At 44.9% G+C, this 17,926-nt stretch overlaps 1 protein-coding gene across 2 annotated transcripts in view; it reads right to left on the reverse strand.

Moving 5' to 3' along the window:
- The window catches only part of RBM27 (RNA binding motif protein 27), a 115,415-nt gene extending 102,899 nt beyond the window's left edge, over positions 1 to 12,516 (reverse strand). Inside the window, exon 1 of one of the 2 annotated variants that reach the window (XM_056574882.1) lies at positions 11,826 to 12,516. In XM_056574882.1, coding sequence (XP_056430857.1) covers positions 11,826 to 11,884 — 59 coding nt within the window. In that variant the 5' untranslated portion in view covers positions 11,885 to 12,516. Of the gene's footprint in view, positions 1 to 10,448; positions 10,550 to 11,825 lie in introns of those variants that run through there. The other variant, XM_056574881.1, reaches the window with a different exon arrangement.
- Between the last annotated feature and the right edge of the window lie 5,410 nt (positions 12,517 to 17,926).

Raw genomic sequence — 17,926 nt, forward strand, 5'->3', positions numbered from 1 at the left:
CCACTCTCCATTTCAGGAACTGACCGGAGCAGGATATGTTTGCTATGGGGATTTTCTCCTACTCTGGAGGTGTCAGCGGAGAGCACTGTGGTCTGACACTGTGGTTCAAAAAGAAAACAACTTCCTCTGTAGTATACAGCAGCTGATAAGTAGTGGAAGGATTAAGATTTTTTTTTAACAGAAGTCATTTACAAATCTGTTTAACTTTCTGACACCAGTTGATTTAAAAGAAAAAGGTTTTCCAGTGAATTACCCATTTAAAGACAGGTCTTTACATTTTATGGAAAGCAGAATTTCTGCCATGCGAATAGGACACTGAAGTAAATCGGCAGTAAAAATTCGGCAGAATTCTTAAGCAGAATTACGCACAGAAATTCAGCAGTGTGAACATAGCCCAACTGTAATATTGAGTTACCTGCAAGACAATATATAGGCTATGAAGGAACTAGTCTGGGCACCACAGGATATCACCCCCACCACACACTGTCTCTGTTAGGCTGGGTCCACACTACGTTTTGTCCCATACGGGAGCGCATACGGCAGGAGGGAGCTAAAAGCTCGCGCTCCCGTATGTGACCGTATGCGCTCCCGTATGCCATTCACTTCAATGAGCCGACCGGAGTGAAACGTTCGGTCCGGTCGGCTCATTTTTGCGCCGTATGCGCTTTTACAACCGGACCTAAAACTGTGGTCAACCACGGTTTTAGGTCCGGTTGTAAAAGCGCATACGGCGCAAAAATGAGCCGACCGGACCAAACGTTTCACTCCGGTCGGCTCATTGAAGTGAATGACATACGGGAGCGCATACGGTTACATACGGGAGCGCGAGGTTTTAGCTCCCTCCTGCCGTATGCGCTCCCGTATGGGACAAAACGTAGTGTGGACCCAGCCTTAGGCCCCTTTCACACTGCCGCTATGCTCCGGCAAGTTGGGCCGTGAACTTCTTTTTGCAGTTTGCCGGAGCATACCGGCAAATAACGGGGTCCCGATGGACTCCATTGTATTCAATAGTCGCCTTCATTTTTGGAGAGAAAAGCTGGAGAAAAACACACAGTGCAAGCACTATTTTTTCTCCAGCTTTTCGTGATCCTAAAACAACGGGTTGCACACTACCGGAGACAGCTGGCAATGTGAACGTAGACGCAGACCGAAGAGCATTCTGTGGAGGTTCAGCGGAGAGGACGTATACTGCATTCTGTTTTCAATGACAGTGTGAACAGGATCCTGGGGGGGATAGAGAGATTTATCAAGCTGTTCCCATCATTTATTAATTTTTTTGCTGTAAAAAGGTGAATCGTTGTGCAATTTGCGCAAATAGTTTTGAGCCTTTTGCTTATATGTCATTTTAACATAAATGACAGAAGCAAAATTCCGTTTTGACTTAGGCAGCGGAAGATATTTACTATACGAGTCTTTTTAACTTAAGCGCATCAATCATATCATTAAAGAAATGCGCAACAGTAGACCAGGGTGGAGGCGACCTTTCGAAATTGTCGTCAGAACCCTTGTACAGTTTAGTCCATTGTTATACTGCTCTAATTACATAATGTTATGTGTTATAACACTGTGTCAAGTTTGGTTATGTCCCCTTTCAAATATAGTAATATTTTTATTTAACTTTTTTTCCCTTTTATTTACCTCTTTCATTTGCAAAAATTAAGATTATGTACAGATGTACATGTTTTAAATGTAAAAAATGTTTTACTTTCACAATAGCCGTCAGGTATAAATGTCCATATTTAAACCAGACCGTTAATTATTTCCCCCACACTCTTGCATTTACAATTTTAAACAGATGGCGTGAATGCATGTTTAAATTATTTAACTAGTTTAATGTAACAAATCTCATTTCTTTCTAATGTACAATTCTGCCTTTTTGCTATTGAACAGTTTTTCTTTAATATCTCCACCTGCCCGCAGCTGTTAGAATTGTGTAAAATTTTTCATAAAAAAAATAAAAATAAACCCTTTAAAATGTTTTCAGTAATTTCAAGTTTGCATTTCTCTTATTACGTTCTGTAAATAGTAGGGGTGTGAACCGGCAAGAATTAGGCGATACGATACGTATCGCGATACACGTATGACGATACGATATATCTCGATTCTGTCTCAAAAACTATGTCTTTTACACTTTTGTTAACACCTTTTTTTTGTATTTTTTTTTTTTTTGTATACACTTTATTAGACTTTTAGGAGCAATCATTAGATTCCTCAGACAGATGAATAGAGTTCTATTGAACTCCATTGATAGAGCCTAGTCAAGCCAGGAAATATCAATGACAGAGCCACTGGACAGCAGGAAGCAGAGGTAAGCCCTCCGGATACCTCCACTAGCCCACCAGGGAGCATTCACAGATCCCTTTAGACGCCGCTGTCAGCTTTGACAGCGGCGATCTAAAGGGATAATAGCCAGCCGCGGTGATAGTCACATGCTGGCTATAGCGGCGGCCCCGGCTACTGAAAAGAGCCGGGGGCTGCAGAGTATGGAGTGGGCAGGAGTCCGGAGCCCGGTCCATAGAGACTGCTGTGCGCCGCATGCTGGGTATTAGCGCAGTAAATAGCACAGTGTGGTTAAATTATTTAACCCTTTGACAACACCACCATTTATCCTCAGGTCAAAATTGGCAAAATAACCCTCACCTAGCAGAGTATACGGTTTCATAAGACAAACTGCTTTTGATGGCTTCCAGTGCGTTCTAAGGTAATGAAAAAAAGATGCAATATTTATCAAGTCTGTGCGCATTTTTGATAAATAAGGTGAACGAACAGCAGTCAAAAATAACGCAAAAAAGACACGCCAAAAAAAAAAAAAAATCTTCTCACACAGACAACATTGATAAATCTCCCCCTTATCCCACACACAACCACAGACTGTTCAGACTCTTGTGTAGCCAATGTTACCTAATACTAAGCCACAGTGATGGACTGTAGTGAAGACAGAAGCACAAGGGACGTTTACATCTCCTCACTTTATGCTCAGCGTGCCGCAGTGTGCATTCTATAACATCCACAAAGAACAGCACATTCTAACAGGTTTATACATGGCTGGGGATGGCGTTAATAAAAATTATTAATAAAGTAATTATAAATAAAACACACACTCATCTTTCCCGATCCCCACAGCTACCGCTCTACAACCTGGCTTCTTTCTGATCCCTGCAGGAAATGCCCGGCTCAGCCAATCAGTAGCCTCAGCAGTGTCCCAGCTCAGTCAGCGATTGGTTGAGCTGGCGATTCCTACAGGAATAACGTGTCACGGGAACCAGGAGCATCAGCTGCAGGGATATAAGAGGAGTTGAACATTATTTTTTAATTTTTACACCACCCATATGTGAGGGAAGAACCAATTTGATAAGAAAGCCTGTAGAATTACAATTAGGGTTCATTCACACGGAGTAAATCAGGAGGAATTCATGCCGAAAATTTACGGGCGGAAATAAGAATTTTATTTTCGCACGGAATTGCGAGAGAAAGAAGTGAAGGGTTTTTCAGCCATTTGCGCATGATTTTTTTTTTTTACCATTGACTTCTATTGATTTCTGTTTGCGGATTCCGCTTGAAGAATGAATAAGCTCTTTCTTCAAGCGGAACGGAATTCAGTGTCGGAATCCCGCTAGCAGAATATCCACAGTGTGAACAGGACAGCAGAAAAAAACATTAAAGTCAAATGGGCAGAGGAGATGTGCATTAATTTGGAGCGGAGAATTCAAGAGGAATTACTTGAGTAAATTCCTCTTGAATTACTCCGTGTGAACGCACGCTAAGAGTGTAGTGGACGGCAGCCATTATACTGTTCTGTTATGGCACGTCAGACAGCAGAGTGGTCTATATCCAGCCATACAGTTCAGATAAATGTTTGGTGTACAGCCATCCACCCCGATCCCTCCGTAGACATGCTTGTGTGCCAGAGTGTGCATGTATTATAAATAGAGAGAGGGAAAGAAAACGCTGCCAGACACCTGACAGCAGCTTATCTTCCTAAGAACAAAGGGAGTCCCTAGCCCCCAGCAGTATAGTAAAGCTCCAGTCCCCATTAGGACAACCATTGGGCAGCAAATCTGCACAAATGGATTGGCGGAGCATCCTTGTATCTTAATTAAGGGAGAACAGATAATATACTGACAAGTATAGCTAAACAAAACAAAGCAATAGATGAACAGACGATAACCTGATCCCTCAGTACAGTCCACAATTAATCATTATGAAGAGAACCAACTTTAGTCTACCATTGTTTCCCAACCAGGGTGCCTTAGCTGTTGCAAAACTACAACTCCCAGCATGCCCGGACAGCCAAAGGCTCTCCGGGCATGCTGGAAGTTGTGGTTTTGCAACAGCTGGAGGCACCCTGGTTGGGAAAGACTGGTCTACAAACTAGTGAAGTAAAGTACTTCCTATCCCAATACTGTACAAACAACAGATTACTCCAAAAACAAAATGGCACATCATAAAAGTGCAGCCTACTAAGCGGGCAATGCCAGCTTGTTGTCCCTGTCACACATGATATTATGGGGCTTTTATCGTCAAACACAAAGTATAATAAAGATTGTCCAACCATAAGATGACGGCAAGGGTTCAGTACCAGAAACTCCTCACAATCTGAGTCTGCAAGAAAAATTACGCATTACACAGTACCCAACAAATCTATGGGTTACCTGTAAAATATGTGGATCACATGGGTCCTCTGGAGAGAGCACTGCTAGCCCATCATTGATAGATTCAGCCCCTACATCTATAAGACCCAATCAGGCAAATGGACATGGGTTGTTGAAGGGGTACTCCAGAGAAAAACATTTTTTTTTTTAAATCAACTGGTGCCAAAAAGTTAAACAGATTTGCAAATGAAAACAAAACTAAAAAAGTAGCCAACCCCTCTAGGCTAGCATCAGTTGCCTGATACAGTGATGTAATGGTAAAAATGACTGGATTGTGCTTCAATTATAATATGAAAGTGCAAATTTATTACACAATATAAAATACATATAAAATATAAACAATAACTCCTCGAAACACAAGGGCCCTTGTGCCGAGGAAAATTACAATATAAAACTTATAAAACTTATACACACACCAATAGCTAGCATTGAGAATTTTTTGAGAATTTTTTAACAATGCAATAATACTTTAAATCCGGCCTCCGATATTTCAAATGGGTTAAATGTCCCTTAAAAGGTATGGATTCCAATTATACGTAAGGTAAAGTCCCATATAGGATATAGATTCCAAATTTTAAACGTAGAATAGGTAAATTATAGTTACCAGTCTGCAATACATCCCGACAGAAAGTCACCTTGAGTTGAAAATGTGGAGTCCGCACGGTTAGGTGGTACCAGACGCTGGCATGCGTCCTCGCGGCGGTCTGCCTGCCACAGACCAGCTGTAATAATAACCGCTTGCTGATGTTTCGCTGCAGATGGTAACCACACGATGAAGCAGGTGCAGACTTCTAGGTAACTCGATGGTAAGTGACGTCACAGGCGCTTGGGCAATGCTGCCTGGAAGATGATTCCGGGAATGGTGTACTGCTTAGCAGAACTGGATCGGAGTTCGCCTTTGAATAGTCAGGTAGCGATGATGTATAATATTCTTATACCTAGACGCGTTTCTGGGCTCACATGTGCTTTATACACGGCCCTTTCCTCATGCAAGCCTACTGAGGAAAGGGCCGTGTATAAAGCACATGTGAGCCCAGAAACGCGTCTAGGTATAAGAATATTATACATCATCGCTACCTGACTATTCAAAGGCGAACTCCGATCCAGTTCTGCTAAGCAGTACACCATTCCCGGAATCATCTTCCAGGCAGCATTGCCCAAGCGCCTGTGACGTCACTTACCATCGAGTTACCTAGAAGTCTGCACCTGCTTCATCGTGTGGTTACCATCTGCAGCGAAACATCAGCAAGCGGTTATTATTACAGCTGGTCTGTGGCAGGCAGACCGCCGCGAGGACGCATGCCAGCGTCTGGTACCACCTAACCGTGCGGACTCCACATTTTCAACTCAAGGTGACTTTCTGTCGGGATGTATTGCAGACTGGTAACTATAATTTACCTATTCTACGTTTAAAATTTGGAATCTATATCCTATATGGGACTTTACCTTACGTATAATTGGAATCCATACCTTTTAAGGGACATTTAACCCATTTGAAATATCGGAGGCCAGATTTAAAGTACTATTGCATTGTTAAAAAATTCTCAAAAAATTCTCAATGCTAGCTATTGGTGTGTGTATAAGTTTTATAAGTTTTATATTGTAATTTTCCTCGGCACAAGGGCCCTTGTGTTTCGAGGAGTTATTGTTTATATTTTATATGTATTTTATATTGTGTAATAAATTTGCACTTTCATATTATAATTGAAGCACGATCCAGTCATCATTTTTACCATTACATCACTGTATTAGGCAACTGATGCTAGCCTAGAGGGGTTGGCTACTTTTTTAGTTTTTGTTTCCCTTATCACAACACCAGGTGTAGGTGTACAGCCCTCTTACCTCGGCTAGTTAATTGGGAGCTGCACATCCCCAGTTTTTTACAGATTTGCAAATGACTTCTATTTAAAAATCTTAATCCTTCAAGTACTTATCAGCTGCTGCATGTTCCACAAGAAGTTACTTTCTTTTTAAATTTATTTTCTTTCTGACCACAGTGCTCTCTGCTGACACCTCTGTCAATGTCAGGAACTGTCCAGAGTACAAGCAAATACCCATAGCAAACCTATCCGACTCTGGACAGTTCCTGACATGGACAGAGGTGTCAGCAGAGAGCACTGTGGTCGGACAGAAAATAAATTCAAAAGGAATATAACTTCCTCTGTAGTAAACAACATCTGATAAGTACTGGAAGGGTTAAGATTTTGAAATAGAAGTAATTTACGAATCTGTTTAACTTTCTAGCACTAATTGATTAGAAAAAAAAAAAAGTTGGTTTTCACCGGAGTAACCCTTTAAATGCTATGGATACCTCCAATCTAATTTTGCATTGCATGTTCTTTTACAGATAACCAGTCACACGTTTGACTTATCGGAGGAGTGTTCAGACCTCAAATACTTATGGCAAAACGGCAATTTTATTGCTGTATTCAAAAATTGCGCTAAAAAATGTGCAATTCTACAGCATTTTGCTTAATCGCAGTAAGATTGGACTATCTGCTGTGAAATTGCGCCACCAATTTTACCGTGATTTGGAAAAAAAAGTGGTAGTAATTAACATCTGGTCTTTCCAGACACCGAAGAGTACAGCAGAGTCCAAATTCTTGAGATAGGAGTGGGTACAAGAGAAGGGACCCTCCCCTATAAGACATAACGGTGTCTCTCTTGTTAAGGGCTTTTTTTCCCCCCCACTTTGACCGCCCTTAACCCCTTCCCGCAGAATGACTTATATAAACGTCATGTTATGCTGGTAGTTCGCGCATCATGACATTTATATAAGTCATTCAGTTAACCCAGCAATGCGCAGCATCGCACGGGTTAACAGGCAGAAGTTCCGCTGGAACAGCGGGAGACAACTTCTGCAAGACCCCCCCCCCCCCCCAAGACATGGTTCTGATCAGCGATCACTGCGATTGGTGCCTGTGGACCCATCACAGTGTCTCAGCTGACGGGGGGGGGGGGGGGGGGGTGAAAGTTCAAATCCCCCGCTCTGCCTGCCCCTAGAAGTCAGGCAGAGCGGGGGAAGAGGACCCGGAGAGCTGCAGGGAGGGGGGGGGGGGGGGGGTAAAGACAGCGGCACATACCTGGGACTGGTGCGGCAGTGGGGACCGGTGGAAGGCACAAGTGGAGGAGGCAGCCTTTGGCTGTCCAGGCATGCTGGGAGTTGTAGTTTTGCAACATCTGAAGGGCCACAGTTTGTAGACCACAGTGCAGTGGTCTCCAATCTGTGCTCTTCCAGATGTTGCCAAACTACAACTCCCAGCATACCTGGCCAGTCTGGGCATGCTGGGAGTTGAAGTTTTAAAACATCATGAGGGCTACAGTTTGGACACCACTACACAGTGGTCTTCCAACGGTTCTCCTCCAGTTGTTGCAAAACTACAACTCCCAGCATGCCCTTCGGCTGTCTGTTTCCAAACCCGTGTGCCTCCAGCTGTTCCAAAACTATAACTCCCAGCATTAACTGACAGACCATGCATGCTGGGAGTTGTAGTTTTTCAACAACTGGAGAAGAACAATTGGAAGACCACTGTGTAGTAGTGTCCAAACTGCTACAGAGGAAATTCTTTTCTTTTTAAAATTTCTTTTCTGTCTGACCAAAGTGGTCTCTGCTAACACCTGATGCCCGTATCAGAAAGTGTCCAGAGCCAGATAGGTTTACTATGGGGATTTTCTCCTGCTCTGGACAGTTCCTGATACGGGCATCAGGTGTCAGCCGAGAGCACTGCGGACAAGACAAAAAAGAAATTCAAAAATAAAAGAATTTCCTCGGAAGCATACAGCTGCTAATAAGTACTGGAGGGACAAATATTTTTTAATAGAAGAAATTTACAAATCTGTTTAACTTTCTGGCACCAGTTGATTTAGAAACAAACAAAAAATTTCCACCGGAGTACCCCCCCTTTAACGTCCGTTATTGTAACAGAGCCTAATGGGAGTCATAACGGGCAAAGAGGATCCCAGTCACTTGAATGGGATTCCTCTAACATCCGTTATAACTCTCATTATTGTGGCTGAATATAGCAGGAGAAAAAGACGGCACAAGCACAAACTTTTCTCCCGCTGTCTTCCTACCGGACGTCACCTACCGGACACAAATGATAGTGTGAAAGTAGCCTAAGTGTTAGTGAGGCTAGTGCCACACTGCGATATACAGGGTACAGGAAGATCCGCTTAATGCCCAACGGAGACTATAAAATGTGTCATTTCCGACTCTGTGACTTATGCGTTGATGCCTGCTGGATGGAATAGCGCCACTAATTGGCATCTGTCATAAACCGTCATGGACTTCCCTGAAATATACATCTAAGGACGCCGCATAACAGTGTAAAGAGAGTCCCTGCCAAATACTGCTCGTCTCTCCTAGAAGAAAAAAACATCAGGCGGTTGTAAGTCAACATGCCCGAGCCTTCTCTTTCACCAACATCACCTGTAGGGGGGCGAGAGTTAGGAGTCCCCCATACATATTAGACAGTCAGCTGCTCCTGCCAAAATCAGTGGATTCGGCTGACTTTTTACCAATATGAATGGGGAACTTTATTTTGAATAACGCCTAAAAATGTTCTACCCTTTGGTTTCTGCAGCTTGCCTTTACATACACTACAATGTAATCTGCAGGATGCCATCCTGTGCCCAGCACGTCAGATGGATCCCAGTCTGAAGCTCACCATTCCCCAACCTGTGCCAAAACTACAACTCCCAGCATGCACTGGGAATTGTGGTTTTGCAATAGCTTGCAAGCCACAATTCAGGGAAAAGTGCTGTAGGCCCTCTCTGATCTCTCTTGGGTGGTCAGGAGCGGTCAGAGACAACAAGTAGAGATAAGCGAACTTACAGTAAATTCGATTCGTCACGAACTTCTCGGCTCAGCAGTTTATGACTTTTCCTGCATTAATTAGTTCAGCTTTCAGGTGCTCCCGTGGGCTGGAAAAGGTGGATACAGTCCGAGGAGACTCTTTCCTAGGAATGTATCCACCTTTTACAGTCCACCGGAGCACCTGAAAGTTGAACTAATTTATGCAGGATAAGTCATCAACTGCCAAGCCGAGAAGTTCGTGACGAATCGAATTTACTGTAAGTTCGCTCATCTCTAACAACAAGCTTCAGAGGCCAAAGGGGTACACATTTAAAAGGAGTATTCCCAAATTGCAAAGCTATCCCCTAACCCAGTGTTTCCCAACCAGGGTGCCTCCAGGTGTTGCAAAACTACAACTCCCAGCATGCCTGGACAGCCAAAGGCTGTCCAGGCATGCTGGGAGTTGGAGTTTTGCAACATCTGGAGGCACCCTGGTTGGGAAACACTGCCCTAACCACAGGATATGTAAAAGGCTGCTCAGTGAGGGTTTAACCATGAGGCTGCAGGAACGTTTCCCACAAATGAACAGAGAACATGACGGGTGCACAGCCAGTACTCCAGGCATTTTGGGTCGAGTTTTCTGCCATTCTCATGATCTGGAGCTGGAGGGCAATCAATCAGCTTGTAGATGGGGGACAAATTTGTGAAAATCCCTTTAATGCAAGCCAATTGTCAATCTGTTTTAGGGTTACGTTCACACGTACAGGATCTGCTGCATATTTTGCTACACATTCACTTCAATGGGTAGCAAAATCAGCTGCAGAAAATATGCAGCAAAAATACGCAGCAGATCCTGTAGGTGTGAACGTACCCTTTGGGTACATTTACACATACATGACATGCTGCAGATTGACTGAAGTAAACGGGCAGCAACATAATCCACTTGTAGATTTTTCACTGTGGATTATGTGTGTGTGAACATACCCTAAAGGTATACTCACATGTTTGTCGCTGCAGACTCTTTGCTACCCATTGGCCCAGATTTAGCAAACTGTGTGAGAGAAGAAATAGGATTCATGCACACCATGTTTTTGCAATGCAATTCCCGTATAAGGTTTTTGATGAAAAACTGATTCCTCAAAACCTGACTAAACTGTATCAAAACATATGTACAAATTTCAACCAGAATATGGTTAAAAACGGTATACGGTTTGAAAAATGATGTCTGGTTGCATCCGTTTTTTCAAGAAAAAAAAAAAATATACGTTTTTAAAGGGGTATTCCGGGCAAAAACATCTTATCCCTTATCGAAAGGATAGGGGCCCCCCGCGACCAGACATCTTATCCTCTATCCTTTCGATAGGGGATAAGATGTTTTTGCCCGGAATACCCCTTTAACTTTTCACTCCATTTTAAATAAAGTTTCACTTGTTTTAATTGAAATTTCAAGAAAAAAAAACGCAAAGTCAAAAACCGTATGTTTAAAACCGGATGGAACCGTACACACATACGGTTCTGTATGATTCCCATTGACTCCCATGTTAAAAAAATAAATAAAAATGTATATGATTTAATATGGTTTTTCACCCAGATTAAAAAATGTGGTAGACTACAGTTTTGGGTACGGGGAAAGAAAAAAAAAAAAAAAAACAGACAAAACCGTATAAGACGCAAAACGGACTGAACCGGATGACACGTTTCACATACAGTTTTCTATAGGGTTCCGTACGGGTTTTTTTAACTTGAAACCGTATACGGGAAATGTATAACAAAAACATGGTATGCATGCACCCATAGAGTGATTTTCCCACAAGAACCAATCACAGCTCAGGTTTCACTTTACCAGAGCTCGTTAGCTGAGCTGTGATTGGTTGTTGTGGGAAAAAAAAAAAATTCTCTTACACAGTTTGATAAATCTGGGCCATTGACTCCAATAAGACGCCAAACCCACATGTGTGAATGTATAAATAAATGGGACCAGTGGTGTCCCATAGCCTTACAGAGGGGGCACCGTGCCACACACACAGCTGGTCCATTTCTATTGGCATACAGATGTCAGGGGGTCCCCACATGTCAGTATTCTGGCACCACACATACCCGGGAGGGGCACTAATATATATATATATATATATTACACTAGAAGAGTTGGCAGCTGTGCCCACATTCTAAGTATAACGCAGCCACAGGTTGAGGGCTCACTCCCCAGTAGCACTAGCTCCTGTAGTATACAGTAACACAATAGGGGAGCTATCTGCCCTTCCCACCAGGGGGCACCCTCACCTGTCACCCCAGGGTATAGCGCCAACAGTCACCGCCCCCTCCCCCAGACTTGTTGCCACAAGGCCCAGTCTCCATCCCAGGCAGATGCCAGCACTTACATGGGCTCCAGTAACTTGGCCAGCCACGTCTTGAAGGCATCCACATTCTCTATCAGCATGTCGACGACTGGGGCAGGCCTGGGGGGTGTGGAGACCACTATCGTGCCAGCACCGCGATCTCAGCGTTCATCCTCGTCTCACCGGGGGTCCCGCCTGAACCGGACTCGTCTAGTGTACACGTCCAGAAGAAGCTTCCCGCCCGTCGTCCCGGCTCTCCCCGCTCTGCACGGACACCTATCACCGGCTCAACTCCCGTCCCAAGCACGGCACAACTTAGGCAGGCATTAGGGCCTACGAAAGGACCGGAAGACGGACAGCTAAGGGCAGCCAATCGCGATGCTGGACGTGACGGACGGCGACCAATAGGCTGTTGCGGGGCGGGACTAGAGCTTGTTGGTCATTAGTAGGAGGAGTCTCGGCAGTGGTTGTAATACCGCATGGTGCCTGGAGTAGAGGGACAGTAGGGCTGTCTCTCGGGGATACCGCTGCTGACTGCCCGTGTGTACAGCGTTCTATAGGCACACGTGAGCAGGGGCATTCATCTCCAATAAGAGGACAATCCCTTGAAGCCTCCATATTGAAAAATAAACTCTATAATATTCTTACCTCTAAAACACGTGAGAATGGGCATTCATCTAAGAGGAGAATCCCTTGAAGCCTCCATATTGAAAAATAAACTCTATAATATTCTTACCTGTAAAAATGGGCTTTTCTCCCCGCTGCTGGGATGTTCTTCTGAGGCATAGGAAGATATATTCCTGCCTGAGATACAAAGTATGGCTGCATTCACATAACCCAGTGTTTCCCAACCAGGGTGCCTCCAGCTGTTGCAAAACTACAACTCCCAGCGTGCCCGGACAGCCTTTGGCTGTCCGGGCACGCTGGGAGTTGTAGTTTTGCAACAGCTGGAGGCACCCTGGCTGGGAAATGCTGAATAACCATTTTTGCATCTGTGGATCATATTGTTAAAACTGATGGGGAAAAAAAGAATTATGGATGATTTAACAGATCAAAACTTACAGTGATACTATTTACATAGACAGTAATGTTATATAGTACTGATATTGTGGGAATATTGTGGTCAACCACAAATTTACACTCGAAAAAAAGAGTTGCCGAAAATGCACATGAACCGATTCCATTGATCTCAATGGGATTCCGCTGCTCAGTGTATACTACCGACGTTCCGCTGCAGGACTTCCATTGCGGATCCGGATTCAGCTGAAAGAATGAACATGTTCATTCATTCTCTTGGCAGTATTCTTCTGTTGTCAATGGGATTTTGAATTGCAGGGGTTAATTTCCAATGTACTGTAAATTCCTTAGTGTGCATGGGATCCTGTATTTGTCTTAAAGGCAATCTGCAGGGCCAGATCATCATTGGCGCTTGTGGAGCGCCTGCTCCGGGCCCGCAGGGGGCCCCCCGCTCCGGGCCCCGTCACATTCGGGACATCCCTGTGTCCCAAAAAATCTTTTCAGGACACAAGGGTATCCCAGCGGTCACTGACATCCCCTGCATGCGCCCATAGAAGAGCGGAGCAGTGAGGAGGACGCGCGCGCATGGTAAGTGACCAGCAGCACGTCATCTTCAGTGTTCTGACCTCTGCTCCTTCGGTCCCGGGACCTACTGCTATGGCCCATAGGCCATAGCAGTAGATCGCTCCCCCGGTCCGGTGGAGCGGTGATTGGAATAATGAAGTGGGACAGTAAACAGGCATACAGCCTCCAGCCATACACTGTATATGGCTGAAGGCTGTATGTCTGTGGGGGAACTGAACTGCACCTAATGTGGAGGGAACTATACTGCACCTAATGTGGGGGAACTATACTGCACCTAATGTGGGGGAACATACTGCACCTAATGTGGGGGAACTATACTGCACCTAATGTGGGGGAATTATACTGCACCTAATGTGGAGAATTATACTGTGCCTAATGTGGGGAGCTATACTGCACCTAATGTGGGGCAACTTTACTGCACCTAATGTGGGGAACTATACTGCACCTAATGTGGGGCAACTTTACTGCACCTAATGTGGGGAACTATACTGCACCTAATGTGGGGAACTATACTGCACCTAATGTGGGGAATTATACTGCACCTAATGTGGGGGAACGGTACTGCACCTAATGTGGGGCAACTATACTGCACCTAATGTGGGGCAACTATACTGCACCTAATGTGGAGCAACTATACTGCACCTAATGTGGGGAGCTATACTGCACCTAATGTGGGGGAAATATACTGCACCTAATGTGGGGGAACTATACTGCACCTAATGTGGAGAACTATACTGCACCTAATGCGGGGAGCTATACTGCACCTAACGTGGGGGAACTATACTGCACCTAATGTGGAGAACTATACTGCACCTAATGTGGGGAGCTATACTGCACCTAATGTGGGGGAAATATACTGCACCTAATGTGGGGGAACTATACTGCACCTAATGTGGAGAACTATACTGCACCTAATGCGGGGAGCTATACTGCACCTAACGTGGGGGAACTATACTGCACCTAATGTGGGGAGCTATACTGCACCTACTGTGGGGGACTATACTGCACCTAATGTGGGGGAACTATACTGCACCTAACGTGGGGGAACTATACTGCACCTAATGTGGGGAGCTATACTGCACCTACTGTGGGGGACTATACTGCACCTAATGTGGGGGAACTATACTGCACCTAATGTGGGGAGCTATACTGCACCTACTGTGGGGAGCTATACTGCACCTACTGTGGGGGACTATACTGCACCTAATGTGGGGGAATTATACTGCACCTAATGTGGGGCAACTATACTGCACCTAATGTGGAGCAACTATACTGCACCTACTGTGGGTGACTATACTGCACCTAATGTGGGGGAATTATACTGCACCTAATGTGGATGAAATATACTGCACCTAATGTGGGGAGCTATACTGCACCTAATGTGGGGCAACTATACTGCACCTAATGTGGGGAACTATACTGCACCTTATGTGGGGGAACTATACTGCACCTAATGTGGGAAGCTATACTGCACCTAATGTGGGGAGCTATACTGCACCTAATGTGGGGCAACTATACTGCACCTAATGTGGAGAACTATACTGCACCTAATGTGGGGAGCTATACTGCACCTACTGTGGGGAGCTATACTGCACCTACTGTGTGGGACTATGCTGCACCTAATGTGGGGGAATTATCCTGCACCTAATGTGGAGGAACTACACTGCACCTAATGTCGGGAACTATACTGGACCTAATGTGGGGAGCTATACTGCACCTAATATGGGGCAACTATGCTGCACCTAATGTGGGGGAACTGTACTGCCAACCTAATGTGGGGGAACTGTACTGCCAACCTAATGTGTGGGGACGTATACTGCCAACCTAATGTGCGGGGACTTATACTGCCAACCTAATGTGGGGGAACTACAACCTAATGTGGGGGAACTGTTGGGGGGGGGGCATCATAATGAAGTGCTCCGTCTTCCAGGCAGCCATCTGGCCCTGGCAATCTGTCACCAGTACTAACCTGGCATGCACCCTGAAACTCAATGGCCCTCATTTACTAAGAAAATCGGGTTGTAAGTCTATGTTGCTTTCTTACCCGACTGCTTTTTTCCCCTGATATTTATTATTATGTCGCATCCTGTTTGTCGCACGTGGGTTTTGTAGGTTTTGGTTTCCAACTCCTCTGAGCTGTCGGGAAAAAATCCACAACAATTCAACAAATTCGGGTTGGAAACCTTAATAAATACGTGGGAAAGCTCAGAAATGTCGGGTAACGCCCCTTTTCGGGTTTGGGAGAATCCACATCGGGTCCGTTGGGAAAAAATGTCGCATAGTGTCGCAGACTGGCGCACGATGTCTGCGACATGGCGCAGACAAAGATGCGCCAAAAAAAACCGACAAAAGAGGTCGGGTTTAGAATAGTAAATGAGGGCCAATGAGTATCTATTGGGCTGACAAAAACAGCCCAATGTTCTAGCGCTAAGTACAGCTTAGGGTACGAAAACACTATGTCCCTGCCCCCGTTAATAATATCCTTTAGCAATACTTCAGAAAACAATATTCTGATATATACTATTAACAGGAGCGGACCACATTCACTTCTATGGCTGAATGGAGTCACCCCTAGTGACTCTGTTCGGGACGTATGGGGTTTTAAATGGATTCATGATGGGGGCTGTTGAGCTTATGAAATAGCATATACGTCCTGACTAGATGACTCTATTTGGCCATAGAAGTGGATGGGGTCCGCTGCTCCCGTTAACAGTATACCTCGGCATCCCATTTTTGACGGATACAATTAATGGTGGAAGAAATGTAGTGTTTGTACCTTTATCCTATGCACATGTGGCTCTCCAATGTTCCACTTCTGAATGATCTATATATATATATCTAACCTCTGATCCATGTAATCCATCTTTGAACCTGGACCTGATGAAGGAGGGGCGCCCTCAGAAACACGTTGTCCACTATACTTCTGTATATATCTTTATTGAAATAAAAGGTTTACAGAGAACTTCAAATAAACCTTTGTACCGTTCATCTATATATCGGTGAAGCACTACGGCCACAAATCATTTTTTTTAGAATGCAGAAAACCCTGGCCGGGGAATCCACACTTTTATCCACTTCTTCTGTGATCCATCTTATGTAATATGTGGTTACCAGACTAATAGCTGCAGGCAACATGGCGGACGGGGCTGGATTATTCTTCTCCAAAATGTGGAGGATCTAGTGGAAAACTGAAGCACAGGTTTATTACATGGCCTAGGTTAGTGGGTAGGTATGACCTGAAAATGATGCCTGGCAGCTGGCTATAGGAAAAAGACTCATTAGGAAAGTGTTTTCCAAACAGTGTGCGGCTGTTGCAAAACTACAACTCCCAGCATGCCTGGACAGACGTCACATCTCTTGGCCTGTATACCAAACCCTCTCATGTGAAACTTTGTGTTCACATCTGAAAAGTAGGAGAACATTTAGGGGAACACTGGTATGCCAACATATAGCACAGTGTACCCATGCCAAATCCATTGCGTTTTAGGAACCAAATGCAGTCTACTATTGACTTCATTCTGTCCATTTCTAAGCATATACTCCCTGGGCAGCTCTTTTTAGGTCCTTCAACATACAGTGATCCCTCAACATACAATGGTAATTTGTTCCAAATGAACCATCGCTTGAATCCATTGTATGTTGGGGGATCCGTGCAATAATAATATACATAGAAAGTTATACTCGCGTGTCCCCGCCACTCTGGACCTTCATCCCTGCCCTGGATCGTCGTTCTCCATCGCCATCATCACATCCACGGGGTGTCCCCGCTGCTCCGGACCGTCACCGCTGCCCTGGATGGTCAATCTCCCTCGCCGTCATCACCTCACTGCGCACGCCGCTCCTATTGGATGATGGAACAGCGTGCGCGGCAACGTGATGACAATGGAGAGCAACGGCCATGCAGCGGAGCATGAAGAGGACGGTCCAGAACATCTGGGACAGGTGAGTGACACTCACCAGAGCACATGAGGCACATTAAACGGCTATCCGGTGGCTGCTCAATCACTCTGCGCTGCCGGATAGCCGTTAAAGCGTTGGCCCCGACATATAAAAGCATCGCATGTTGATGCTGCCTTCAACATACGATGGCCTCTCAGAGGCCATTGTATGTTGGAATGATCATATGTCGGGGCCATCGTAGGTCAGGGGATCAGTGTATACATTTGGAAATGTGAAGAATGCAGCCACTGAACTCAATGGACCTGGCCCAGGAAGACAATAGTGCATATTGACATATTGTTCTCCCAATATCCCAACATATACCCATGAACTTTTAAAGGGAGCCAATCATGAGATTTTACCATATATAATGGTAAAATCTTCATTCTTTCTATCATTGGGAAACCTTCCTGCCCGCAGGGATAGTGAGGTTATGAAGTTAAAAAGGCTCCTCCACCGGCTCTGTAAGTAGTCCCCTGAATGAGATGGGGGCGGGTCTGGCAGGGATACGGAAGTGCCCGGTTTTCCCATCTCAGCCGGATCCAAACCCTGTATGGTAGTGTGAATGCAGCCTTAGAGACTCTGTCACTTACCAGGAGTCG

The sequence above is a fragment of the Hyla sarda genome, chromosome 4 (assembly GCF_029499605.1).
Source record: "Hyla sarda isolate aHylSar1 chromosome 4, aHylSar1.hap1, whole genome shotgun sequence".
In the NCBI taxonomy this organism is placed as follows: domain Eukaryota; kingdom Metazoa; phylum Chordata; class Amphibia; order Anura; family Hylidae; genus Hyla; species Hyla sarda.